The 26,524-nt window shown below is 43.6% G+C and overlaps 1 protein-coding gene across 7 annotated transcripts in view; it reads left to right on the forward strand.

The window, feature by feature from the left end:
- Window positions 1–25,296, forward strand: part of Ube2f (ubiquitin conjugating enzyme E2 F (putative)) — a 44,448-nt gene extending 19,152 nt beyond the window's left edge. For 3 of the 7 annotated variants that reach the window (XR_012447437.1, XR_012447436.1, XR_012447433.1), the window contains 5 exons: window positions 8,137–8,204; window positions 14,822–14,892; window positions 16,897–16,954; window positions 17,581–19,786; window positions 24,029–25,296. Coding sequence is in view for 2 of the 7 variants with exons in the window: in XM_074072117.1 (XP_073928218.1) it covers window positions 8,137–8,204; window positions 14,822–14,892; window positions 16,897–16,954; window positions 17,581–17,613; window positions 19,724–19,786; window positions 24,029–24,079 (344 nt within the window). In the remaining 5 variants the exon portion in view is untranslated. The remainder of the gene's footprint in view (window positions 1–8,136; window positions 8,205–14,821; window positions 14,893–16,896; window positions 16,955–17,580; window positions 19,787–24,028) is intronic. The other 4 variants (XM_074072117.1, XM_074072116.1, XR_012447435.1 and 1 more) reach the window with 3 other exon arrangements.
- The last annotated feature ends 1,228 nt before the right edge of the window (window positions 25,297–26,524 follow it).

Below are 26,524 nucleotides of genomic sequence, written 5' to 3' on the forward strand. Positions count from 1 at the left end.
ATCCCTTTCACTGTGTTGAGGCACTACAAAGATCTCGGGGACATGAGCATAAATCCAGTCTGGGGGACCAGTTGCTTAGGGATGAGGAGAGTATTAGTATATGGCTGACACTTAGAAATTGGCTGTCCATGTTGCTGGCCTATGGTAATGAAGTGGACACATCACCTACTCTGCTGTTTTTAACAAGGGGATTTAGCACACAAATGCATCTTGGGGACTTGTACCATTAGGAGCGTCATCGAAGTAGTGTAGGATATTTTCAGAAACCCTTGTAGTGAATAAAATTGGTTCCCTGTTTTCTAAGTAGCCTTAGACTTGTGTTTCTAGTAGGATGTGTTCTTCTGTCTGCCTTCTGTGGCATTTCCAAAAGCTCTTGGATTCTGTTGCTTTTCATGTATGGGCTTTGTTGTCCTTAGCCACTCATGGGCCTTTATTGGGTTTTCCAGGCTTGTTCCTGTTATCTGAATGAGTTCTGTCAAGCCCCACCTCTGGATAGAGTGCCCCCCGCCCCCGTTCTTTTTAACTAAAAATTTTTATGGATGCTGTGGTTATTGAGGTTATTTACATGGTTGTTCTTAAAGTTCTTGAAAGTGGGACACAGTTGTTAGACTTTTGGTATTTACTCTTACACCAGAAAAAAGAAACTTATATTTTGGTACCTGTAAATACTTACTACCTGAGCATTTGTATGTGTAGTCTGTGCTCATTGGGGACCTGTCACATTGAGCTTGCTTTCCACACACTGTGGAGGCTGTGATTTTGTGGTGTCAGTGGGTGCTACTGCCCTTGCTTATGAAGACAGCTATGGCAGAGATCTGCCAACTCTCAGTATTTGCCTGCAGTCATGGTTCTAGACATTCATTTCTGGAGTCATGTTTCTCTTAGTATCAACAAAAAATAAAATTTAAAGATCTGAGTGCCAGTGGCTTACACCTACAATCCTAAATGCTCAGGAGGCAGAGATCAATCAGAAGGATCAAGTTTCAAAGCCAGCCCAGCAAATAGCTTGCAAGCCCCTGTCTCAAAAAAAAAATCACAAAAAAAGGACTGGTGGAGTGGCTCAAGGTGTAGGCCCTGAATTTAAGCCCCAGCTCCACAAAAAAATAAGTAAAAGAGATAACACCTAAGCAGTGAAGTTTGAATTTCATCCCTAAATATGAAGCAAATGTTTTTGAAAGTGGCACCTGTACGTCCCCCTATCTCTGGATGCAAAACCTTAATAAGTCATATAATGGAGGTGCCAGAGTGGTTATGGGGGAGGAATTACATCTGAGTTTGCAGCTCAAAGTTCTTCTGTGTATGGTTCTGTCCATTCTTTTGGAATGGTTCCTTACGGTTAGGAATAGTTACACTCTAGATTAGAAGTGGGAAAGTGACTTGGCAATGGGGGAAGGAAAAGGTTTTTATTGGGGGTTGGGGGGAGATGTCACCACATCAGCTCACAAAACAAAATACTAGTAAGTGAAGTGAAACAAAACAAAGAGACTGCCCAGCTCTGCCCCAGACACCTGTGCTCTTAGGTGCTGGTCCCTCAGCCCTTCTGCCTGTGCTGGTGGTAGCTTTAGGCTGAAGGGACTGGGGACTTTTTTTAGCTTTAGTTTTCCTTGTGTGTGTGTGTGTGTGTATACTGGGGTTTGAACTCAGGGCCTACACTTTGAGCCACTCCAGCCCTATTTTTTTTTTCTTTCTTTTTTGAGATAGGGTCTCTCTGAGCTATTTTCCCAGCCTGGCTTTAAACGAAGATCCTCCTGATCATCTAGGATTACAGGTGTGAGCCACAGGTGCCCAGCCTTGGTTATTTTTCAGATAGGGTCTCACCTTATGTCTTGGCAGACCTGGACTATGATCCTCCTATTTGTGCTTCCCTGTATAGCTGGGATGATAGGTGCCTCCACAGCCATTGGTTGAGATGGGGTCTCAATAACTTTTTGCCTGGGGTTGGCCTCAAAGAGTAATTCTCCCAGTCTCCACCTCCTGAGTAGCTAGGATTACAGGTGTGAATCCCTGCTCTGGGCTTAGTTTTTACTTTTTTCAATCAGTTTTACTGAAAGTTAAAATTGCTCATTTGGAGTACAGGCCTAAAGAGTTTTGAAAAATGCCTTCTCTGGCAATTACCATAGTCTTAGTAAAGAGGAGAGACATTTCTGAGTCCTCTGCTCTTTGTGCCACTGTGGCCAGTGCCTCCATTACACCTGCAAATTCCTCTCTTGGCTTTGTTACCATGGATTAGTTTTGTCACGAAAGCTTTCTGCTCTCACTTCCCTTCTGGCCCATCCTACCTGAGTGGCATTGCTGAGTCACAGGAAAGATGAACATACAACTTTTTTTGTTGTCTTTTTTTTCTTTTTTTCTTTGTGATAGTGGAGTTTGAACTCAGAGTCTCACACTGGTTAGACAGATGCTGTACCACTTGAGCCACGCTTCCAGCGCAACTTGGGAAGAGACTTTGTGCCTGGCTGTAATGCACACTGGCCAGTAGTGTCTGAGACATTTTGACGGTGCTATATTCTTAACATGTGCTGTGAAATGCTCGTTTCCCAGTGACAGATGATGTCGAGGATCACTTCATACACTTACTGGCTATTTGAGTATCTTCTTTGGTGAAGTGTTTGCCTGTTTAAAATCTTTTTAATCCCAGCTACTCAGGAGGCAGAGATTGGGAGGATCGTGGTTGGTGAGGTCCACCAAAAAAGTTAGGGAGTACATGCCTGTAATCTTGGAGGTATATGCAGGAAGATTAAGGTCCGAGACTAGCCTGGGCAACAAATGCAAGACCCTATCAAAATAATGAAAGCTAAAATCGGGCTGGGTTTGTGGCTCAAGTGGTACAGTGCCTGAGTGAGAAGTGTGAGGATCTGAGTTCAAACTACTGTACTGCAGGAAAAAAAAATTTATTTTGTGGGAGTTTTCTGTGTGGATTGAATATGGGTCTTTTGTCAGATATGTGAGCTATGACTTTTTTCTCCCATTCTGTGACTTCTCACCCATGCTCTCTTTCGTTGAGCTTTTAATTTTAATGATGTGCAATTTATCACAAGTTTAAATGGTTTATGTTTTTTGTGTCCTGTCCAAGAAATTTGTGCTTGCTTCAGGGTTGCAAATGTATTCTGTGTTTTTCTCAGCAACTTTATGGGGAGAAAATCTGTTCCTCTGCAGCTTTATCCCCGTAATGCTAGCTCTGCCCTCTCCCATGTGACCCAGTAATTGCATTGGTAGAAGTAAAAACACGGGCAAAGACCTGCACACAAAATGTGTAACAGCTGTCTGTGTGATGGCCCCAAAGGGGAAACAACACAAAGGCTCAGCACCTGCTGGGTGGGGAAATAGATTGATAAACCTGCACACAGTAAACAGATGCAAAATACTGACCAACAAACACACGCGCAGACCTCAGAAGCATGGTGTAGTGGTTTCAATCAGCATTACTGTTTAAAACACTTGCAGATCTAATTGGCTTCTACCCTAAGGACTAAAATTGGAAAAGAAGAGCAAATTAAGTCCAAAGTATAAAGAAGGAAAAAATAAAGACTAGAAATGAATTAAGTGGCCAACAGTTGAGGGAAAAAAACTAGTTCATCACAAAAGTCAGCTGGATTCAACTGGATGAACCTTCAGCTGACATGGTCAAAAAAAAAAAAAAAACAAAAAGCCCAGCACTGATGGGTCATGCCTGTAATCCCAGCTACTCAGGAGGCAGAGATCAGGAGGATCGAGGCTTGAAGCCAGCCCAGGCAAATAGCTGGCAAGACCCTATCTCAAAAAAAAACCCATCACAGAAAAACGGCTGATGGAGTGGCTCAAGGTAAAGGCCCTGAGTGAGTTCAAACCCTAATACTGCAAAAAAAGAAGAAAACTCTCAAATTACAATATCAGGAATGAAAAACATGACACCACTGCAGATCAGTGTTTCATAGTTTTTAGTGTATAGGTCTTTCAAGTACTTTGTCAAATTTATCACTTATTTTTGGGTTGTTTTTAAGCTGTTGGAATGGGGTTTTCTGTTTTGCCTTTTTTTGTTTTTGTTTTTGTTTTTTTTTGGTAGTACTGGGGTTTGAACTCAGGGCCTCATGCTTGTTAGACAGGCACTCTACCATGTGAGTCACCTCCCCAGCCATTTTGTTTATATGTGTGAGATGGATATTTTTGAGATAGTCTTCTTTTTGCCTGGGTTAGCTTCAAACTGCAATCCTCCTGATCTCTGCCTCCTGAGTAGCTAGGATTACAGATATATTTGTTTTTTTTGTTGTTTTTGTTTTAAGATGGAGTTCTGTGTGTTCCAGGCTGGCCTGGATATTCCTATGCAGTCTAGGTTAGCCTTGAACTCTTTATTCTGCTGCTGTGATTACAAGCATGCACCAAAGATAAGTCTGTCCTAAATACTATTTTTTTTTTTTAATTTTAAATGTGACTACTATATAAAAATAGTTGATGGAGAGACAGTACCGGGTTGGATCTCAGTTCTTGATAGGCAGACATTCTACCCCTAGTGCTATACCTCCAGGCCAGTTAATTTTTTAATGAATCCTGTGATCTTGCTAAATTCACTTATTAATTTAATATATTACTTTGTATTTCTCTATCCATAACCCTCATCTGTAAACAGAGACAGTTTTTCTTCTTTCTCATAGTTTGTTATACCTTTTATTTCTTTTTCTTAGTGTACTTACTATGACCTCCAGTATGTAGAAGAAATGTACATTCGTCTTGTTTCTGATCTTAGGGCACAGTGTTCAGCATTGTTAAACATGATCTTGGCTGTAGGTTTCTCATGTATCAGGTTGAAGAGTTTCCTCCTTTTCCTGGTTTGATGAGTTTTGTTGTTGTTGTTTTGGGGTTTTTTTGTTGTTTGTTTTTTGTTGTACTGGGGCTTGATCCCAGGGCCTACACCTTGAGTCACCCCACCAGCCCCTTTTTGTGAAGGGTTTTTTCGAGATAGAGTCTCAAGAACTATTTTCCCGGACTGGCTTCAAACCATGATCCTCCTGATCTCTGCCTCCTAAGTAGCTAGGATTACAGACATGAGCCACTGGTGCCCAGATAAACACAATGTTTTTATTTAGCCTCAGTAGCCATGGCTAGTACTGTGGTCTGTATAGACTTAGACATGACATACTGGGCCACAGCACACACCGAAGTCACAGGCCCTGACTGAGCCCTTGCCTGCAGGCTCCAGAGGGGGCCAGGCCTTCTTCCCCATGTAGTGTGGGCTGAGGAGCCAGATGAAGGAGGGGAGTCAGGGAGCTCTTCTGGAAAAACCTGGGAAAGCAGCTGCTCTTGGTTCTCAGTCCATGCAGGCTGCTCCTCACTGAGCTGTAAGTTGGACAGCAAGGTTTCTGTGCAAACTCAGTAATAAATAAGCAGGTTTAACAGCTGGGCAGCTTCAGAGAGGGAGGAAGCAGGCTGTTGTCCTGAGAGATTTGTTTTATGAAGAAGAAAAAAATTCTGTCTACTCAGTTTTCAGTGAGTTTACAGAAGGTGAAATTTAATTAATTACTAACAATGACTATTAATGTTATTAATAACATTAATTATTAATAATGTTATCGATATAACGTTAATTATTAATAGATGTTATCAATGATAAATAATTATTAAATAGTAATAATGAAAATTTGACAGGAACAAAAGGAATATGATGAAATCAGAACCACTGTAAACCAAATGGCTATTTTGGTTATTGTTTGTGTCCCTCACTAAATTAAAACACAAGTGGCCAAAATTTACCAAGATTTGCTATACTATATATGAAAAAGAAAATCTGTGCAGAGGACAAAAATAGGAGCCAAGGAAAATAGTTCCAACTGAGTGATGGCAGAGAAAGAATGGGTCTGGCATCTTTGAAATTGGTAGGCAGCAGTTGGAATTTATATAATCAATGAAACAGAACATCAACTAGAGTAAAAACACAGTATGGAGGATGGAGTGGCTGGAGCAGAGTCCTACAGTGTCTGATGTGGCTGACAGTCAGTCCTTAGGAGAAGGACAGAGCAAGGGCAGTTGTGTTCTCTAGAAGTTGCTGTGACAAGTCAGAATAGATTATATGCATGGTCTGCAAAGTTAAGCCTAACATTAACTTTCTGCCACTGTGTTCAAAGTCAGACTCTAAGAGACCAGTGTTCCAGACAAACAAGGATGTACTCTTATTTTTCTATGTAAGATGCCATTTATTTGAAAAGCTCTCATATCTGAAGTTAAATAGTTTCCCAAACAAGAATTTTCCAAAGATTGCCTGTCAGAAATCCAGGAGAATTTATAAAAATCAGAAATACATATCAAATGTGTTAGATTTATTGTTGCTGTGGTCAAATACCTGACAGAAACATCCTAAGAAAAGATGTATTCCTCCAACAATTTGTCCTGGCAGGGAAGGTGTAGTGGAGCAGCTCACATCATGGCCGGCAGGAAGCAGAGTAGTGGTGGATGGGGCCAGAGCAGGATAAGGGTCTCATGGGCACACCCCCAGTGACCTACTTCCTCTAACCAGACCTACCTTCCACAGTTCCACTACTTCCCAGTAGTCTGTTCAGATTTGGAATCCATCGTGGGTTAAGTCATTCATTAGGTCAGAGCCCCCACGGTCCAGTCTTCCAGACGTGCCATAGGTGTACTGTGCTGATCTTCTAGGCGTTTCTCAGTACAGCCTAGTTGGCAATCAGCATTAGCCATCTCATCAAATAAATGGGAGAAAGATAGACTAATAAATGCTCTGGGGATGGCTAAACAACCCAAGCAGGAAAAAAGCACCATCTTACTCTGTAATAAATGAACGAGCTGATTAAGTGTAATCTGTGAAACCACAAAATTACTAAAGAAAATGTTGAAACACATTTTTATAATCTTGGCTGGGAAAGACCGATAGCATGATACCAAAGACAGAAGCTGTGAAGTAAAATTGGATTCTTAAAAATGGAAAACTAGTGTTCAAACCTGAGAAAATCAAAGGCAAACAACAGACTAACAAAAATTGCTTGTAACAAACAGAAAAGGCAAAGGATCATTTTTTTGTCTTCTTTTTTTTTGTCAGTACTGAAGTTTGAACTCAGGGTTTTGTGTTTGTGGGGGAGGCACTGAACTGTTTGAGCCATGCCTCCATCCCTTGTAGTTCTGATTATTTTTGAGATGGGGTCTTGATTTTTGCCCAGGCCAGCCTAGACCTTGATCCTCCTTTTCCTTTTTCTTTTTTGGTGGTACTGGGGTTTGAACTTGTCAGCCTACACTTTGGCCACTGCACCACTGTTTTTTGTGATGGGTACCTTCGAGATAGGGTCTCAAGAACTGTTTGTCCAGACTGGCTTTGAACCACGATCCTACTGATCTCTGCCTCCTAAGCAGCTAGGATTACAGGTGTGAGCCACCAGTGCCCGGCATCCATCCTCTCATTTTAATGACAGACTTGTACCACCATGCCTGTTTTTTTTTTCCATTGATGGAGGAGTCTTGCTTTTTTTTTTTTTTTTTTTTTTTTGGCCAAGCTGGCCTGGAACCAAGATCCTTTTGATCTTGGCCTTCCAAGTACCTAGAATTACAGGTGTGAGCCACCAGTGCCCAGCTCAGATTTTCTTGAGAGCCTTATTGGGAACCAGAAATGAGTACCTCAGTAACAAGCATTAAAGAACATTGATCTTACAAGAAAAAGCACAAGTTACCAATAATCTGAGATGTTTCAGCCCCACTAGTATTCAGCAGATGGATGTAAAGTAAAGGACAAGTAGTACTTGGCCCAGGTAATGCCCTTTTGTAACTTGGACAAATGTTGATGCAGTCTCAAGTGATAAGATTTAAGATTGCAGATTTACGCATGCTGAAAATGTTTTTAGGGAAGTTGCATTCACTTTAAAGATGGTATTAGTAAGCGCCATGCTTGAAAGCTGAGAATCATACCTACCAGAGCAGTGCTTTCAGTGGATGAGCAAGGCTCATCAATCGAGAAGCCAGGCAGTTGGCAGGTGGCAACGTGGTGTCCACTTCTGCCACCAGCATGTCAGGGCTCCCCCAACACGCAGGCCTTGGAGCAGGGACATGGAACTCTACAATCCTAGTGTTAACGTCTTAATTCTTTTTGTCATGTCCAAACATAGTGTTTGCCTTTTGTTGTTACTTATTTATTTAAAGGAATTTTTGTTTTGTTCTTAATAGATGAGGGCTACTACCAGGGTGGAAAATTTCAGTTTGAAACCGAAGTTCCTGATGCATACAACATGGTGGTAAGTAATCTGCACTGGAACCTTGTCTTCCCTCACCCAGTGGGCTGCCTGCCTACAAAATATGCTGCTGAGACAGCCCTTACTCCCCTCTGCATGTGTCCACGGAATCCAAGCACAAAATCACTAGTGCATCTCTGGAGTCATTTACCAGTATTTAGAGTTTCAGTACAGAAACTCATTTATTCAACAGATATTCGTAAGTGGCTATATGCCAGGTGGTCTGCCTGTGTACATTACGCAAATCTTATTTATTTAAAAAAAAGCATTTTTTGTTTAAGACTGTGCATTTCTGGTATAATGCCAGAATTCCAGAAGTAAGTGTGTACTTTGGAATTTCAGAGAATGATGACTTGAACTTTGAAGCTATCAGTAGTTTATACCCGTAGCTACATGTCGTCATACCACATGTCGTCATACCACATGCTGTTATGTTCTGTCTTTGCTTTTAAGGGACTCCCCAATTAGGAAGGTGAATAAAGCATAGAAAGTCGATTCAGTGGTAAGTGGTGAATAGTAGAAAGACTGATGGTGACAGGAAGCTCACTTACCAGACTCAGAGAAGGAAGAAGATGTTTGCTTTGGAAAGTGGTCAAGGCCACTTCAGCTTTTAAGGGGGAATCAAATTTTATTCATCCTCATTTGGCTCAGAACTAGGGGAAGGATGTTCTGGCTGACATGGGTTATGTGGAGCTGTGGTCACAGGTGAGAGTGAGAATCTGTGGAGCTGGACCAGGGAGACAAATAGAGAATTGGAAGGGGATGAACTTTGGGAGTTTTGTTAAGTATTTTCAACTTGGCATCAAGAGACCACTAATGATTCACAACCAGAGTTGGGGCAGCAGAGAGGATGTGACTGACTGTGCCTCAGTGACACATCTTGGCCTGAAATGCTAGTCGTGGCATCAGCCATCTGATCTCTAATTATGGATGTGTATGCAAATGTAAGGTAAATGTGAGACATTCCCTGTGTGGGTATGCATGTTTCTATCATCTCAGCCTGTCAAATACAAAAGAAAAATAAAAAGATGAAGTCTTTTGTTAACCTGCTGATGTGGGCTTGGGGCACACCATTACTGTGCTTGCTGTAATTGTGCTCCCTACTGTCTGACCTGACCCCAAATGTTTACCAGGGTGCATTTCAGCCACTGCAGTTCTCTTTTGTTAAAGCCAAATCTTAACCTATAAAAATTTATTTTTACTGGGCTACTACATTAAAGTCTTTTGCAGAGATTAATTGTTGGCAATCTAAGAAAACAAAAAGAAATTTGATTTTTAAACAAAGACAGGAAAATGCACATCTCAGGTATTTGTACAGCCACTTTTCCCAAGTCACAAACCAAGAGGACCCAGTGACAGACAGTTGGAAAGATTGGCTTAATTTCAGTTTAGGAATTTTGGAGCAAGTTTGATGGTTTCTGGAAGTAATAAAGCGCATATAGAATGTAAGGTTTCAGATCTACCACAGAGTATCTGGTCATAGGCTATCTCTGTGGATTATGTTGAATTAAAGGGTAGCGAGTTTATGACACCGTCCCTTAGGTAACAGGGAACAGTTTAGCATAAGCTGAATTTTCCAAAATGCCTTGAGGAGTCAGAGGACCATTGATTCAGGTAGGCAGGCATCATTTGGTACCAGAGATTCTTGTTCTCATAGAAAGAAAGCAAAATCTGAGAAGATACGAAGGCAGGAACAGGCATTCATTAAGAGTGTCTGTGTCTGATTATCTTCACTCACTCCACTGTTTCATTCTTTTGATAGTTAAGTGACTGATCTTAATATTATTATTGTTATGCACTAGAAGTTAGGGCTCAGAAAACTAAAATTAAAAACTTACCTAAATTAAAACCAGATGCATGTCTGTAATTCCAGCTACTCAGGAAACTAAGGCAGGAGAATTGTGAGTTCAAGTCCAGCCTGGGCAACATTGCAAGACCCCACCTCAAAAAAAACACCAAACTTTCCTAATTAGCTTTGTCCTTGTAAACAGCTGAATTGCCAAAGTCAGTTCATATAAGGGCTGCCCAACTTCTAAATTTCGTGCCCTTCCCACTACACCCAGTAATAGTTGTCATTCTGTCCCATCCTACGTGTGATTTCAAGAAGTGGAAGGACTGGAGATAAAGCTCATTGTCATGTGCTTGCCTAGCATGCCCAAAGGCCCTGGGATTAACCTCTGGCCCTGTACACACACGTAAAAACAAACAAGATCTGATAATCATCTCAACTGTGTGAAGAAGGACCCCAGATCACTTTTCACATGCATGCACAGCACCCTGGGTTATATTCCCAGCACTGGGAAAAAGTTAAAAAGGACTGGGTAGCTCAGTGGTAGAGCAGTTCTCTATCCTGCACAAGACCCTGGTTCAGTCCCTACACTAGAACTACAAAAAAATAAATAAATAAAAGAAGAAAGGAAGGAAGAAAACCACTGAGCCTGGATGACTCGTATCATGTATGAATTGATGACTGTTCTGGAGGTGAGGTGAAGGGTAGTTGAACTTTCCCTCTTTCAAGCCATCTACTGTCCAACCTCCTCCCTACTACTGATCCCATGGGAAAACAGAAGCACTTCACTCCACAGCCGTTCTACAGGACATGGCCTGTAACTTTGCTGTCATAATTTCAGTTTGATATTTTCACTTTTACCTCCTTTGGACATTTTTTGAATGATGAGCTGTCAGTTTTCATCAAGAATAAAACTCAGAGGCCCTGAGAGGGGGTGTTATCTTTGGGGTGACCTGGTTCCTTCCTTACTTCTGTTAAGACTGTCTGCTTCCCACTTCTGGCCTGTCATTCCTGTCTTCTCCTCTCTGCCTCTCTTCCAGGCACATGTGGGGTCCACCCATAGCAAGGCGTCCAGGAGATTGTTAGATATTGTGGTTAGTTGAGCACAAATATATTTATAATGAAGCTTCTCTCACAGTTCTCTGTAGTGTCTTTGTCCTAGCCTGTGAGCCACTGCTAGCAGGAGTCTGGCCGTCTTCCAGGCGCTGTTTTCAGTGTGTAGCCTGTGCCTGCCATGCTAGGCCAGTGAGGCATGGCTGTCCAGTTCTCAGTTCTCGCTCTCTCTGCCCCTCAGACTTCAGAGGCAGGCGGCACCTGTAATCCTAGCACTTTGGAGGCTGAGGCAGGAGAAACATGATTTCAAATCAGCCTGGGTTACATAGGGAGACGCTGTCTCAAAAAACAAAAAGAAAAGACAAGAAAGATTAGAGAGTCACCGGCATGTGAGAGTGCACAGGCCACAGGCACTTAGCGCAGAGATGGTGAGAGTGAACTTCGAGGTATCCACTCTGGTAGGTATGAGGAGAGAGCAAGTCCACAAGAGTTGGCAGCAAGTCAGCCTGGGGATCTGATGCTCCATGGGTTCCTTTACCCCTGTGCATGGCTTTGCTCCGACAACTTCTGAGCTTCATGTGGACGTTGTAAAACTCCTAAGAGATACAGGTTCTACAGTCTTAAGTCTGGGACTGAGGTTGTGGATTGAAACAACTTTTGAGCAATTAAGTAGGTCATTATTTTAGAACGAACTTCTAAAAGAAAAATGCCTATTTGGTATCCCCACACATCCATGCCACTGCATCCCAGCAGCAGAAATTCAAATTCCCTGTTTTGATTCCTTTATGCCGGAATTTTACCTCACAGGTTGAAGCCTACCTAGTAATCTCTCTCAGTCTTAGAAACCAGCTGAATTGATTTAGTGACATTTTCTGAGCTCCTCAGGTGCCACAATCTGTCAGACACTGCGTAGCTAAAGATGATGGTTCAGCCGTCTTTTAGGAATGCAGTCATTCTGGAGACAGACGCTGGCATTGACAGCAAGAACTTTTCATGTCCTACAGACAGAGTATCATCCTGCCTGCCAGCGGAGTCATGCTGCACAGAACCTGGTAGCTCGGGGTCTTCACCTTAGTGCTAACACAGTGTATGGTCACATCATCACTAATAAGAGCACTTCATTGTGCAGTGTATGGTGGGCTAAACCAACCCGTATTGTTGGCCACTGATTGGCTGGAATTTATCAGGGATCAAGTAGTAAATAGTTGGACTTTGTGGACCACCTTTGGCTCTGTTGAATATTCTTTTTCTTTTTTAAACAATCTTTTAAAAGTGTGGAAAACATCCCTAGACCAGATGAAAACAAGCCTGGCCTGGCTCTGGTCCCTGAGCTATGGTTCGCTGGGCCCAGAGTGCACAGTCCTATGTGTGGATGCGACCACACCCACATCTTGTGTTTATCTGCCTCTTTCCTGAGGATTAGTTTCTCGAAGTGGCAATATGTTTATTGAGTGTTGATGTTCAGTTTTAAAGTTTTTGATAAGTAAATTTTGTTCAGTTAACTCCCAGAGAGGTTATGCCAATTGGCTTCCTCACCTTCAGTGTTTGAAAATTCTTTTTCCCTAAGCTCTACCCCAAACGGGATATTTTCATTATTTTTTTCTTTCAGCTATTTTGGGATTAAGTAAGTGGTATCTAACTGCTATTTGAATTTTCATTTCTTTCAGGGTGTGAAATTTTACTCCTGTACTTATTAGCTGCTGATAGTGAAGAGGTGTTTGTGTGCCTGTGATCCTAGCACTCAGTGGGTTGAGGGAGGAGGATTATGAGTTCAAGTCCAGCCTGGGCAATATCGTGAGCCCTCGTCATTTCAAAAAAAAAAGGACCATTCACAAAGGAGTCATCTGTATCCACATCCAACTAGGAAAGGTGTGAGGGACCCAGGAGCAAGAGCAGTTGCTACCCAGGACTTGGAAGGTGTAGTAAACACAGGCTGGGCGGTCTTGTGCTGAGGACTCAGAGAAGGCAAACAGTCTGGGAGGGAGGTGGAGCTGGCCTTTCCTCAGTTCCTTCACATGCTGTGCCTGGGTGACTCAGTCCTGCCACTACTCTGTGGTTCTGTTCATTTGACTGGAGGGTGTTGACAGCCCTGACCCTCCCTCTTCAGCCTGAAGCCTCTATGGAAGAAGACATCTTTTCTGTCAAATTTGCAGAAATAAAGACAGGGTGTATGCAATGTTCTTAATCACATAAGAACTTTAATTCTTCACTCCTTGGACACATAAGTTTGCACAGTAGATTTACAGTGGGGTGGAGAGTCTCTTGATTAAGTGCTGTTTTAAAATCAGGAAGAAAATATATAAAATCACTGAAAAGTATGTTAGCCTTGTAGAAGTAAAAAGTGGTAAAAGAAAAGATAAAAATGTGAATATAAGAACTAGAGAAAAACCTTCCAAATCTTAGAAGACATCATAAATAAAACTTAATACCAATGTCCACATGTGACAAATGATTGTCCCTTATGAGATAACATTCTGACAAGATTCACTGAGGCAACTCTTAAACACACGAACCAAGCAAGACTCACTTGGCCCCTGAGAAGAGGCCCTGTGCCCTGCTGTGTTTGGGGCATAGCCTTTCTGAAGGACACCCTGGCACTGTATCACCAGGGCTTCTGACCAGCAGTTTCTCTTCATGGGCCTCATCCCAAGGAAATCCTTTCTTCTGAGCAGAGATAGGAGCCTTGGTGTAGCAGGGCTTGTAGGGTGGGAAATGGCCTAATGTTCAATGGGAGAGCCATCTGAGGTGATGGCAGAAAGAAACGAGGAGGAATGTAGAGCGCATGCTCCTGCCTCCGTAAAGAAAAACAAGTATGCATGTGTGTCTGCAGCTACAAAAGAGGCCCAAAATGCACAGCCGCTGTCAGTACACTTACTTCTGGGTGGATTGGGATGGTGTGTTGTATCCACACATTCATACAAGGCAACGAAAACGAGAGGAAACATTTATGTAATTGTACGTTACATAATTTATATATAAATATGCTAGTCAAGATTATGTTATTTTATATTACAGTATGTCCTTTCATTTTTATTATCTCAAAAGAATATGGATTACCTTTTTTATTTTTTGCAGTACTGGAGATTGAACTCAGGGCCTTTCGTGGATTACTTCTTTTTTACTTTTTTTTTAGGAGCTTTGAGAAGATCATACATTACTTTATAGTAGAGTAATTTTAAAAGAACTTTTTCTGAACATGCTGTCTGGAGGCAGAGCTAGAGCAGGGCTAGCTCTGTGTATCACTAATGGTGATATTTTCTTTCCCCTTGCTCAGCTTTGCGCTCTTGCCTCCTCCTTTAAAGTGGATTCAACTTGGATCTAGGAAATGTATGTAATACTAGCATCTGCAGAAATGTCCAGCCAGGGAGATGGTCCATTCTTACAAGGAGCAATAGTGGTCAGCCATGGCTCAGTGACTTTTGGTGCAAAATGGTCTGAGCTCTTGGTTGAAATTGGGTCTGGAAGTACATGGGACTCTCCCCTGAGTGCAGCGTAGTCTCTCCCACTCACAGCCCTGTGGCCAGGGCCCTGTCGCCAGCACTGTAAGTTGCAGGACCCCAGGCTGGTAGAGGTGTGGTTGAGTGCCCTGGGCGGTGCAGCGTGCATATGTGCTTCTGCATAGGTGACGTGAGCAGCATGAAGAATGATTTGGGCCTGGTGAGTCAGAGCACATGCTGAGCAAGCCTCAGAATGATGACCAGATGCAGATGGGAAGGCCTTGCACTCAGGCGTGATCTGGAGAAACCATCATCCTGACCTCTTTCTCGCTCTGTTGCAGCCTCCCAAAGTGAAATGCTTGACCAGGATCTGGCACCCCAACATCACAGAGACAGGGGAAATATGTTTAAGGTGAGTCTCTTCTTCCTCTCTTCTGCATGTGTGAGAGTCACCCTCTTTACACATTCTCTCCTCCAGAAGTTTTGAGGCTTAGCCATATTGGGAAATTTCTGGGGTAAATTGAAGTAGCTCCCCCCAGCACTGCCTCGAGACTAGAGCTCCATGGTTGCCCTTCCACCTTTTCCTCCTGGAGTCCAAGCTTCTAGTAGAGTCCTTAATTCATCCTCTGTTCCTTTGCTTAGTAACCTCCTGATGGTCACATGTCTCTGTCATCTGGGCTCCCACCAGGACTGCACTCTGCTGGAACCAGATTAGAATGTACACAGTGACTAGGGCACTGGTCCCCTCACAGCCTCACTGCTGCCCAGGGCTACTGAGACCCATGGTCACCAGATCCTGGACTCAGCCTCCCCTATGGCACTTGCTGCCCAGTTACCTGCTTCCATGTGTGAAGCCATCTGACTCTGGCTGTGCTATGCTGACAGTGCATGCTAATTAACCTGAGATTCCTTCCTTCTCTTCCCTCTCCTGTCTTTCCATCCTTCTTTCCTTCCCTACTTCATGTTGATTGTGCGTAAGCAGATACAGAAAAATTTTTATTCCCTCCTTTATGGGGCTTGGAAATAAACCAGTATATTAACTAAAGATTGCATTATGTTCCACAGAAGAAAAGGATGAGCTAGATCAGAAATCAGCTCCCATCTTAGTATCAGAATCTCTCACTGGATCATAAAACCTACTAGAATTTGACAGGTGGTTCTCAAAAAGCTATTTCAAAGTTAGGAAGTTTCTGTTCCACCTAAAATCAGAATGGCTGATACCTCTAGAACGTAGGAGGATGTCTACCTAATTAGTAGGGTACATCATTAGAGCTTTCTTCCTAAAATTAAAATTTAATGGTCAATTTAAAATTGGTTATATCTTTTCTAACACATACTCATACACAGTGTTGTAGCTTTTTTTCAAATTCTACATACATATTTTCTCCTGATCTAGGTTAACTTGAGTGAATTTGAACATACCCTAATTGAAAAAAAAATTTTACAAGTAACAATTATAACCTTTAAAAGCCTTATGGTGACAAGTTAGCTCAGGAGTTAATATGTACAGATCAGAGCCACAGCACAGTATGCCAATTTTATAAATGCAAAAAGTATCTTGATCCAGGAAGAAGCTGACAACAAGTTGTAGTTTTTCATAACCATTTGTGTCACAGAATATGCACATTCACAGTTGATGGCATGGTAATGAATGTAACTCTCCAACAGTAGCTTAAGAAACAGGACCCTCCCATAGATGGCCAGGTGTGCTGCCCTGTGCTTTGGGGCAACTGCTATCCAAAATTGTTTGTTAATCTTCTTAAGTTTTCCCCTTTGAGCTTTTTAAATACAAGCTACTTAAATGTCATGAGCAAGGAACTCCCATCTTCATGAATCTACTCAACAGTGATTTAAAATGCAGGCTCTGGGTGAGCTGCTAGGTTTGAAGGCTGTACCATTCACCAAGGGTTCCCTTTTGGTGGATCTTTTCTGTGAGACAGGGAAGGGTGGGGCCTTCTTTGGGGGTTGTTGTGGTATTGAGTGTATGACAAAGATTAGGGTTATGTCTGACATGTCAATAGCAACCTCTGAGCCTCAGCTCTTCCTCTTATCATTTCTGTTGCTATCTCTCATCATTTCCGAATATTATTTTGACAACAGTTCTTTGTTGTTTTAAGCATGCTTTCCCTCCGCTTAAAACTTCTGTGTGAAATATTAAAGGTCTCTGGGTACAATAAACATTTCGAAAACCCAAGGCATTATAACTGAAACATGTATAACCTTGGAGAAGCCATCTTCAACAATACAGGAGCTGAGAAACTACAGAAGAAAAGACTGGCTTTATAAATGTAGAGCTCTTATATTCATAAAAAAATGATACAACTATTCCTACTGCAAAGGTAAAAAGATTCTTTGACAGTGTACAAGGTGCACCTGTGGCACAGCTAACTGCTGTGCATTTTTGTGTCTATTTCAGTTTACTGAGAGAACATTCTATTGATGGCACTGGCTGGGCTCCCACCAGAACGTTAAAGGTAAGAGTTGGTGCCTTTGGTCTCAGGTCCTTCGGTGTATACCCTACTCCCTCTTTTCCCCATGGCCTACCACCTTGGGCTGCTTGAAAAGGACAAGACTCTGGAATTGATGAAGAGGCAGGTGGAAAAGGAATGTGTGGTTGAAAACAGAAAACACTGGTTTTAGTTTAATGAAAATCTCATCCTAGAAATGTGGGTTTCCCTGACTCTTTAAATAACTACAGCAAAATTTAGAAAACTTCTTTTGGTAATTACCTTATCTGTGACTCCTCCACCCACCACCACCAAAAGGCAATTAGTGTTAAAAACAGCAGACTTTATTTCAAAGATGCTTTTCAGAAGTCTGGGTGGAGTCTGCTTAATGATGACAGCTGGGAGGTGGTGGGAGTGGTTCTCCAGTGCTTATTGGCCCTGGGTCTGCAAGAGTTAGTCGATGTTCCCTTTGATTTCATGTTTGCTCGTATGAGTTCCCAGAGTTCCTTATACTTGAAGAAAAGGTGCTTTCATTCTGTGCTTGAGGAAAACAGCATATGCTGAGGACGGCTTTTGATAACTGTACAGTGCATATTTCTCGGTCATGGAGTTAGTGCACAGGAGGCTAAAAATTGTTTTCTTTCTTATTTCAGGATGTTGTTTGGGGATTAAACTCTTTATTTACTGTAAGTATGTTGATCAAAAATCCCATGTTTTTCTTGACTCTTCTGGTTGCTTGTTTGACCATCACCTTAAGGATAACCAATAAAACAAGCAGTGAACATACTTACCCTCATTCCTGTTGCTCCTTCATGATCAGAAGTAGAGCTGTGACACGGGTACCTAGAAGGTTAGGTGACGTGGTGGGGGGGAAGGGGCAGAAAAGTTCCACTTCTGCCCTGTGCTGACTGCCTCTGTCCTCCACTGTATGAGGTTGCTTCTTTTCCTTTGGGCCCTCCTCTGGGCTTCCAGCCTGTGGTACCTCATCAGCCAGCCTGGTCTTCGACCCTTTTGGCTCCCAGCATCCCGGTCAGAATGAATGAATGAATTCACCCACCTGGAAGGCTTTTCCGGAACTTGAGTCTTGAGTCATTCTCATTTCTTGAGGAATAAGTGCTGAAGTTTGCTATTCTCAGTAGCATGTCTTAGACGGTGGCTAAAGGGCAGGAAGATGCTAGGAGCTGCTGTTTTCATTTTTAACATAATATTTATTCTTTGAATCTTTACTTTCTGATTCATAAAAGAGCTTTTAAAGACATGAGCTTCAGGGATCTGTCTCTGAATAAGAAGCATTTCTACATTTAGTAAAGCCCAAGGTCTCTCCCTGAGCACAAGCCCATCTTGGACAGTCTGTCAAAGGCAGCCTCATAGCTAGTGTCCATGGGTCACTGGGAGGACTTCCAGTTACACTGGGCATGTCCGTTCTTCCTTCTGTTATCTGGGGCACAGTGTGGCAAAGCTTCAAGCTAAACTGAGTTCTGCCTTCCTTTGCCTTCTTGTTTGGAATTTCTGGGTGACACTTCCCCACAAGCAAAGAAACCAATGCTTTATAGTGATTTCAGGCTCTCCCTGACTCCTGCGGGAAGGCAGTACCTAGTGGGTACTTCCTGGACTCCACTGTCCATATGGTTTTCTGTTGGGCTCATTTTGTTGTAGGCCTGGATTTCTTCAATAAAGTGAATCAAGCTTTAATTCTGGAGCCCCAAAGATGGAGCCTCATAGAAAATCTGCTGGGCAGTTAGACTTCACTGTTGTGCTGGCCTGTGCAGCTTCAGTTTGGGAGCCTGCCCATGCTCATTTCTCCAGCTGCCACAACCCAAAGCTTCCAAATCCCAAATAGCCAACCTGAAGTGCGAATTAAGTCTATAATGGCCATTGCAACCAGTATGTTCAGAAGATAAAGAATATAAGGTAGCCTTTATTACTTTCTATTTTTGCCTATTTCTAGGATGTAGAGTCTCATTTTCTAACCATGAGTGAACATAGAGATTTATGGTTTTTCTTTGCTGTAGTTGCTACATAGCCATGCCCATATTTATTTCCAGATTAGGAATACAATCCCAAATTTAACATTCTTCCTGCAGAGGAGTATGGTTGTCTTTGTGAAAACCCACCATAGAGTATGCTTTGAAGAGCAGTGATTCATCAGAAGAACAAATCATGCTGCTTGACTGTCAGGAGGAATGGGCAGTCAGCCGTGGCATGTGAGCTGAAGCCCAGGTGTTTTTAAGAGAAGAGGAGCCAAGCCAGGGCTTTCTGGGGTAGAAAGAGCCTATGTTTCCCTGAGTCTAACAGCACCACCGTACATCTAGGCCAACTCTAGATTTGGTTCCCCTGGACTGTGAGTGAGTGCTTGTGAAGGGGAGTCAGGAGAAACCATAGATGCCCAGAAGCAAAGGTGGTGAACATGAAAGAAAAGAGAAAATAAATGTTCAAAACATGAATGGGTTTTTAATTTGAAAATGCTCCTAGCGAAAGTCGTCATCTTTCTCCACATATCAAAAAAGCATCAAATTTATGTGATTACTGTTCCTCCATTTCCAACCAAAATTTGGGCCATTATGCGTAAACATACTCTTGACTTCTTTTACTTGCTTATTAGTCACTGTTTTGAAAAAAATATGTGCTTAGCACTCTTACATCAAAGAGACTTAAGTACTTTGAGGAATTCTGTACTCCACAGGTCTGTCTTCTGTTCACTAATTAGATGTTTCTTGCTGCTTTGTAAAGTGAAGGCTTGTGACAGAAGGAAAAATTTTGTTCTATTATTGACTTTGAGTTTCTCTCTTTTTAAAGGATCTTTTGAATTTTGATGATCCACTGAATATTGAAGCTGCAGAACATCATTTGCGAGACAAGGTGAGCCAGTAACAGGCTTATTCTAGGTATATGTACTTGGTGAAAAGACACTTAACAACTGGCTGTCCGTCAGAGAAGTAAGAAATTGAGAGTAGTGAATGCACAACTGGAATTAAAGTAATTTATGCAGAATGTGTTGCAATAAATGTCTTGTGATCTGAGGAAAGTGGTTTTTATCCACAGTCACAGAGAAGTGGTTTTTATTAGAAGCAGTTTCCTAGTAAAATTCAGCATGAGAAATGTGAAACAGGGAATTATTCTTTTACCTTACTAACAGTACCAGAGGGTTGGAGGTGTAGCTCAGTGGTAGAGCACTTGTGGAGCATGTGGAAGGCCCTGGGTTCCATTCCTAGCCCCCAGTATCACAAAAACAAACAGACAAAAACCACCACAACAGTTCAGGATCATAGAAGGAAGATGTGCAGCTTCAGGTCCGTCCACTCTCCTGACCTGCAGAGACTGTCTTAACTTCATCCTCCTGCAGCCTTTGCTTGGGCTCACATGCATTGCATTTGGCTTGACTTTTACCTGAATTCATGGGATTACTCTTAATTTTCAGTTCCTTTTTTCATTATTGTTATTGACTTTCCCTCCAAATCAGTTCAAATGTTGTTACTCATTTGTTAACCATTCTGTTCTTGGTGAGTATTCAAGGTTTTCCCCACAGGGTTTTTTACAACCACAAACAATAATTCTATAAATATCCCTTGTAGTTGCACCGTAAGTACTGGTTTCGTGTTTGTGCAGAGAGGAGTCCTCGTATTCAGCCACTGGGTGTCCCTCATTTGAACGGCTTTGGTATATTGTTTCTTTGTGGGGCTGGGCTGGGGCACCTTTGGGGGCATCTCTGTATGCTGCACTCTGCAGAGATTGGGTGACTTTACTTAGATGTGTGCTCGCTGATTGCACCTCTGAATTACTTGCTCCTATTTTTAGCCATTCTCATTGGCTTATTTGAATTTCCCTTGAATTTTTGGAGTCTGTCTGTTGAGGATATGAATCTCTGCAGTCAGTCACTTTTGCACATGAGTCAGAGCCCAAGTTCTCCACTAGACTGCGTGCTGTCTTGCCTACTTCGGGTGTGTGTGAGGTGTTTCCAATGAAGTAAAATGTCTGTTTAAGACCATTTCACCTAGAAACAAAGTATCTAGACCTACTGAGAAGGAAAATGTGTAAGGGAATCATGCTGTGGAGTTACCATCACTTTGAGGGTGGATTGCCCTCCAGTAGAAGGCACAATTGAAGTCTGTTTTAACTGAGGAGAGGAAACATTAGAGCATTGGCAGGCATAGATTCCTGCAGTGACTTTGCACTTGGGCCCCCTTGGAGGGCAGTAAGCAGCCCCATGTGTCAGAGTGCCAGTGACTGAGGCTGAGGTAGCTCAAGCTGTTCAACCTCACTACTCCTACATCCTCCTACCTCCTACACTGCAGTGCTGACTGGACATGGTGACAGCCTTCATTGGCATTTTCTGTAACACATTCCTGCACTCAGACTGCTCAGCAGCTTTGTTGGTTGTCTGGTGTCACTGTGACCATAGAGAGTTCTGAAAGCCATCAGGCTAGCTCCAAATTGCTAAAGAGCAATGGTGACCATTTAGTAAGATCGTCTGTTGCTGAGACTGTTGGCATTAGATATTTGCTTTGCCTTGTCTGTACCAGCTCAGAGCCTGAATCAGACCAGGAGCTGTTGCCTCAATGAGGAGCACACACTGGGGACAGTGCAACAGAAGCACCCGAGTGTATGTCCTGCTCATTCTTGGAAGCATGTCCAGCTATAGCGGGGTCAGCAAGTTGTGCAGTGTGACCAGGCAGGCCAAAACTGCAGAAGGCCTCAAGAGAGGTGCTGTGGGGTGAGGTGGTCCTGCCCATGGGTCACAGCCCTGCCCTGTTCTCATGACTCCTGCTATCTGCAGTTGGTGCCCACACTGCTGGGGTGGTCCTGGCAGGTTCCTGTTGCCTGGAAAGGGCTCACGTTTTGTCCTTCCTTGACATTCTTCCAGCAGATGTGCTCCTTGATCCCCACCTTTTAGGGGCTCCATTCACAGTGTTGCTCTCTGGTGTCATGTTGATGAGGACATCCACACACAGCCCTAATGAGCTAAACCTTATCAGAGAGAGAGAGTGAGAATAACACTCCTGCAGGTCCAGGTGGAGAAAGGTTTTGTTAAAAAGTCTCTCATTTTCATTCTCTTTGTATGAAATAATGAAGCCGATGAAGTTTCCAGCCTCAGTAAGACAAACCTAAAATTCTCTAATCATTGATGCCTTTACAAGAGTTCTAAAGTGTGCCAACCCACCCACCTCTTCATGCTAAGTGGTGATCGTGCCTTTGAACTGTCCACTTCCTGTAGTTTGTGTTCATTCATTCACCACAAGGTTGACTGTCCACTGTGTGCCAGGTGAGAGGCCAAGTGTTAGGGAAAGACTGTGGAAGTGATGGTCCCGGTCCCCATGGAGCATACACCCTAATGGGAGGGAGTGGGATATAGATGAACAAATGTAGCTTGTGACGTAGGGAGACGACCAAGAAGTGCAGGTGCAGGAGTAAAAGTATTCCAGAGAGTCCCACCAATAGAAAGGCCCTGAGGCAGGATGGTGTGTGGGTTTCTCAGGACAGGAGTGGGGCAGGGGTGACTGCAGAAACATCCTAGGGGAGGTACCAGGTACCAGACATTTTCCAAGCCCTTGATACAGATCATTGTTTCTCATAAGACCTCCAAGAGGGGAACACTGTTACCCCTGCTGAGGAAACAAATGCCAAGCAGCTAAGAGACCCCCTGGCTACCCAGCCATAAGGGCAGACTCCAGTTGAGCTTGCTTAAGCAAGCCCTGCATGCTGTGTAGTACTTTTAAGAGGAAGTTGGAAGCAGCAAGGGCTGGAGCTTGCAACATCCCGTGGGCCTGAGTTCTGGGCTTTGCCCTGAGTGAGCTGAGCAGAACAGAGTAACAGGGACTAAGCCAGAAAGGTGGCTTCTTCTCATGAGGTCTTTATTTCATGCCCAGAGCTTTCACAGTGGTTCCTTGTGAACTGACAGTATTGCCTGGCTCTGGAGAGTGGAAGTGACTTTGAGGACAGTTTTTTTGCTGGATGCCAGTCAGGGTTTCCACATAGTCCCCCCCCACTTTTTTGTGGGTGAATAGCCAGCTTGGGAGCCCTTCACACAGCCCTATGGACAGGTGCAAGGAAATGGCAGCAAGGTCACGTGGGGTGAGATCATAGCTCATTCCTCTCACCCCAGACTGAGCAAGTTACTGGCCTTTCATGACTTTCAAACCAGGAATTCACCCAGTCTTGAAAGGGCTGCTATGTGGCAGGAGGTTGGGTGCCTGACACTGAGCTGGCCAGGGTTGCAGAGAGGCAGCTGCAGGTGGGCCATCTGCAAGGGCACAGTAGCCCCTCGGAGTGTGCCGAGCTCCTGCCTATGTCCTGTTCAGTGAGGTGTCAGGAACACCCAGCAGAGTCCCCCATGCCTGAGCCTTGGCTGGGAAATGGAGCTTGTGCTCCAAAGAACTGTGGCAGTTGTACTGTGTTCCCTGTGCAGAGGGACTGTAGCATTGATGGGACCAAAGCAGTAGGACCCTGTAGGGGCACCAGTGATCCAGCTGCTGCTTGTGAGAGAGTCAAGAGCTCTGAGACACTCTTAGAACTCAGTCCATGAACATTTGCTTCTGTTAACCCTGTTGGGAACAGACTCAGGAACAAACCTGGGGCTGTAGCCCAGATCTGAGAAGGCATTCCTGTACATACTGCCATGGAGGAGTTCTAGGTCCCCACTATCCTGTGTCATCTCAGGTGCCCTGGTGGCTCCTACTTGTTGATATGTGAAAATAGAGCTCTAAGGTGCACATGTCTTTCCTACAGGCAGGGAGGCTGGCAACAAGGTCCAGGGAAGTCATTCTGGGAAGGTGGTTCTAGAAACGGGTTTCCTGAGGTAGCAGCCATGACTCATACCCACTGTGGTCACAGGAGTCTTGGCTTTGGGACTGTAACAACACTTGTCTGGGTTTTATTTTCCTGTCTGCAAACATAGGAGGTGGATGACACTTTTAGGATCCTTCCCACTTACTCATCACACCCCAGTGTCTTCTGTCCCTGTCTACATCAGCGTTGTGGGGAAGTGACATCTGTGGGCACTGTCACCTGGTGATGAGAGGCTAAGTCTCACTTAACGGGAATCTGATGTGTTCCTGAAGTGGTGCTTGCTTCCTCTCACTCTTCTCTCATGGGTCCTTTCCACAGGAGGACTTCCGGAATAAAGTGGATGACTACATCAAGCGTTATGCTAGATGATAAGAGGAGACAGTTGCAGGCCATGGACTGTGTGTCACAGTTTGTCTCTAATGTGAAACAGCACGAGGTAGCCCTGCTCCCCATCCTCACGCTCCCTCAACCCCATGGGATTGTCCCAGTCATGTGACCATGTTGTCCTGAAGAAGACCATCCTTCTGACTGCCCACTGTAGATGGCGAATGCAACACAAATACAGCAAGAAAGTGTTTGGGCCTCTAAAGAGTTGTCTGCTTCCCTTACCATGTTTACTCTCTTGAAACTATGCTGTCTAGGCTGCCGGTGAAATCCCTCAGAAGTTGTAATGAACTCCACATTGAGGCTAGCGCTTGCTTCCCCTTCCCCCAGCAAATCGGTGTCCTGCACAAGTGATGTAATGACGCGTTCGGTGTAACTCGCAGATTGGCAATAAGAAACCCGCTACAAACTGTGATTGGATGCACATTCTCTTAGCTTCTTCCACGAATGTTGGCCCTGCCTAGATGTGAAGCTTCCCAGAATGCATTGTCATTCACTGTAGATCTTACTGAAATGCGTATTTTATTTAATGTAAGTATATTTTGGAACAGATTTGTAATTTGTACAATTTAATGCTTTAATTATTTTTTTCTATTCTCATTTAGTTCGTATTTTCATTGTATAGAGCAGACACAAAGATGTTGGGTCAAGCAACTATTGAAGAGAAATACAAAGAAACTATGAAAGACGTATTACTCATTCTCTCCAAATGCAGCGGGAATCTGGCTCCTAAACACCAGCTCTTGCTTTCATGTCCAGATGTGGCACGGAGCCCTTGGAAGCTAAATCTGGATGATAAAAATAAACAAAAAGGCAGGGAGCCCTTTCTCACATGCTTCCCAGAGGAAGCAGGCTGGGGCTCAGACCAGCCAGGGTTGGTGGTTCTGCAGTGGTCATGTGAGTGTGGACCAGAAGCTGCTTATCAGAGCCACATCCTCACTGTCCTGCAAGACAGGAAATGCCTTGGAAATCTGCCCAAACAGTGTCTAATGCCACTGAGACTGTGCTGTGGTCCTCTCCTGAGTTGGTGGGGTTCCATGCCCAGCCTTAGAGGAGCAGGAGTCATCACTGGCATATTCGGTGCTTGGTCAGATTAACTCACTTCAGAGGAAGAACCCTGAAGAGAGACAAATGGATTATTCTAGCCTTCAGACATTTGAACCAGTGAAATCAAATGCAAAATAAATGTTTATCTGGTTTCATTTGCTGCCTGCCTAACATTCTCAGATTAACTGCCAGCTTCCTTACATCTCTGGAGCCTCTCCTGTCTATCATCCACTAAGCTTAGTTTGCTTTTCTTAATTAATAGAATCTCTGGTTGAGATCATTCTGCCATGGAGATCCAGCAGGTGTGGAATGCAGACCGTGCTTCCCATTTGGCATCAGGAGTTATACCTTAGACTTGAGGGTGGCCCCACTGACAGGCCACACATCTGGGTTTATAGAGGTGAAAGGGTGGGGAGAGTCTGACAGTGACTGATGGCATCTTAGCAGCTCAGGTTCCCTGGGAGGCACAGTAATCTCCACCTTCCAGGGCTTGGACAGTGACTTTCCTGTGCTTATTGTCCATATCACCAGGAGCTTGCTAGCCAAGTTCTGAAACAGACTCTGCTAGGTGGTTGGGAGCCAGCAGCTGTGCAGCCATATGTCTGGTGCCCGTTCCTGGCACATCCCACAGCAGCTGACATGGCAGGACTGCCTCACGAAAGTGCCTTCTGGAAGAAATGAAGCCAGTGCCCATCTCTCAATGATGGAAGGCAATGTGTCTTCTGAGAGTGGTGATGTCATCTATGAATTCTTACCTCAGGGTATTGCACAGTAGGAAAATGCAATGTCAGAGATGAAGTAATCCTTTAAAAAGTGACATTTCCAGAGAGCAGAGTCATCCCATTCTGTTGAGTGAATTTTCTTCAAAGATCACCCAGACTCTGCCCCTGGCAATGAGCAGGTGTTGGGTGCTTAGCCAGCGAAGCCCCTGGAATCTGACCTCCATACCTCTTGGCTTCTTGGGGTCTTCTCACTCTCAGGCCAAAGCAGCACTTGTGGCTCTAGTACCTGCTAGTAGTTCTGATAGTTCAAATTGTTCTGATTTGCCAGGGCTTGGGGATCCCTGACTTCGTCATGAAGACCAGACCTCTGGATGGGAGACAGATGAGAGGGGCAGGCCCTTGGGGAAGTGAAGTTCTTTGACAGCTTGGACAAACAGTCCTCCCAGCTTACACACTGTCCACTGTGTTATCATTTTTAACCTGTACTTGTGAGTTACCAGAATGGATTTACTGAAAGAATTGTTTAAAAAAAAAAAAGTTCCTAAAGAATCCCCTAATGGAGGCTTTTGGGACCGTGCATTTGTTAAGAATGTCTGTTTGAGTTGTATAAAGAACTGAAAGAAATCAAAAACTCAGCTTTGGGCTCATTGGTTTTCAAATT

The sequence above is a fragment of the Castor canadensis genome, chromosome 4, assembly GCF_047511655.1.
Source record: "Castor canadensis chromosome 4, mCasCan1.hap1v2, whole genome shotgun sequence".
Classification (NCBI taxonomy): Eukaryota; Metazoa; Chordata; class Mammalia; order Rodentia; family Castoridae; genus Castor; species Castor canadensis.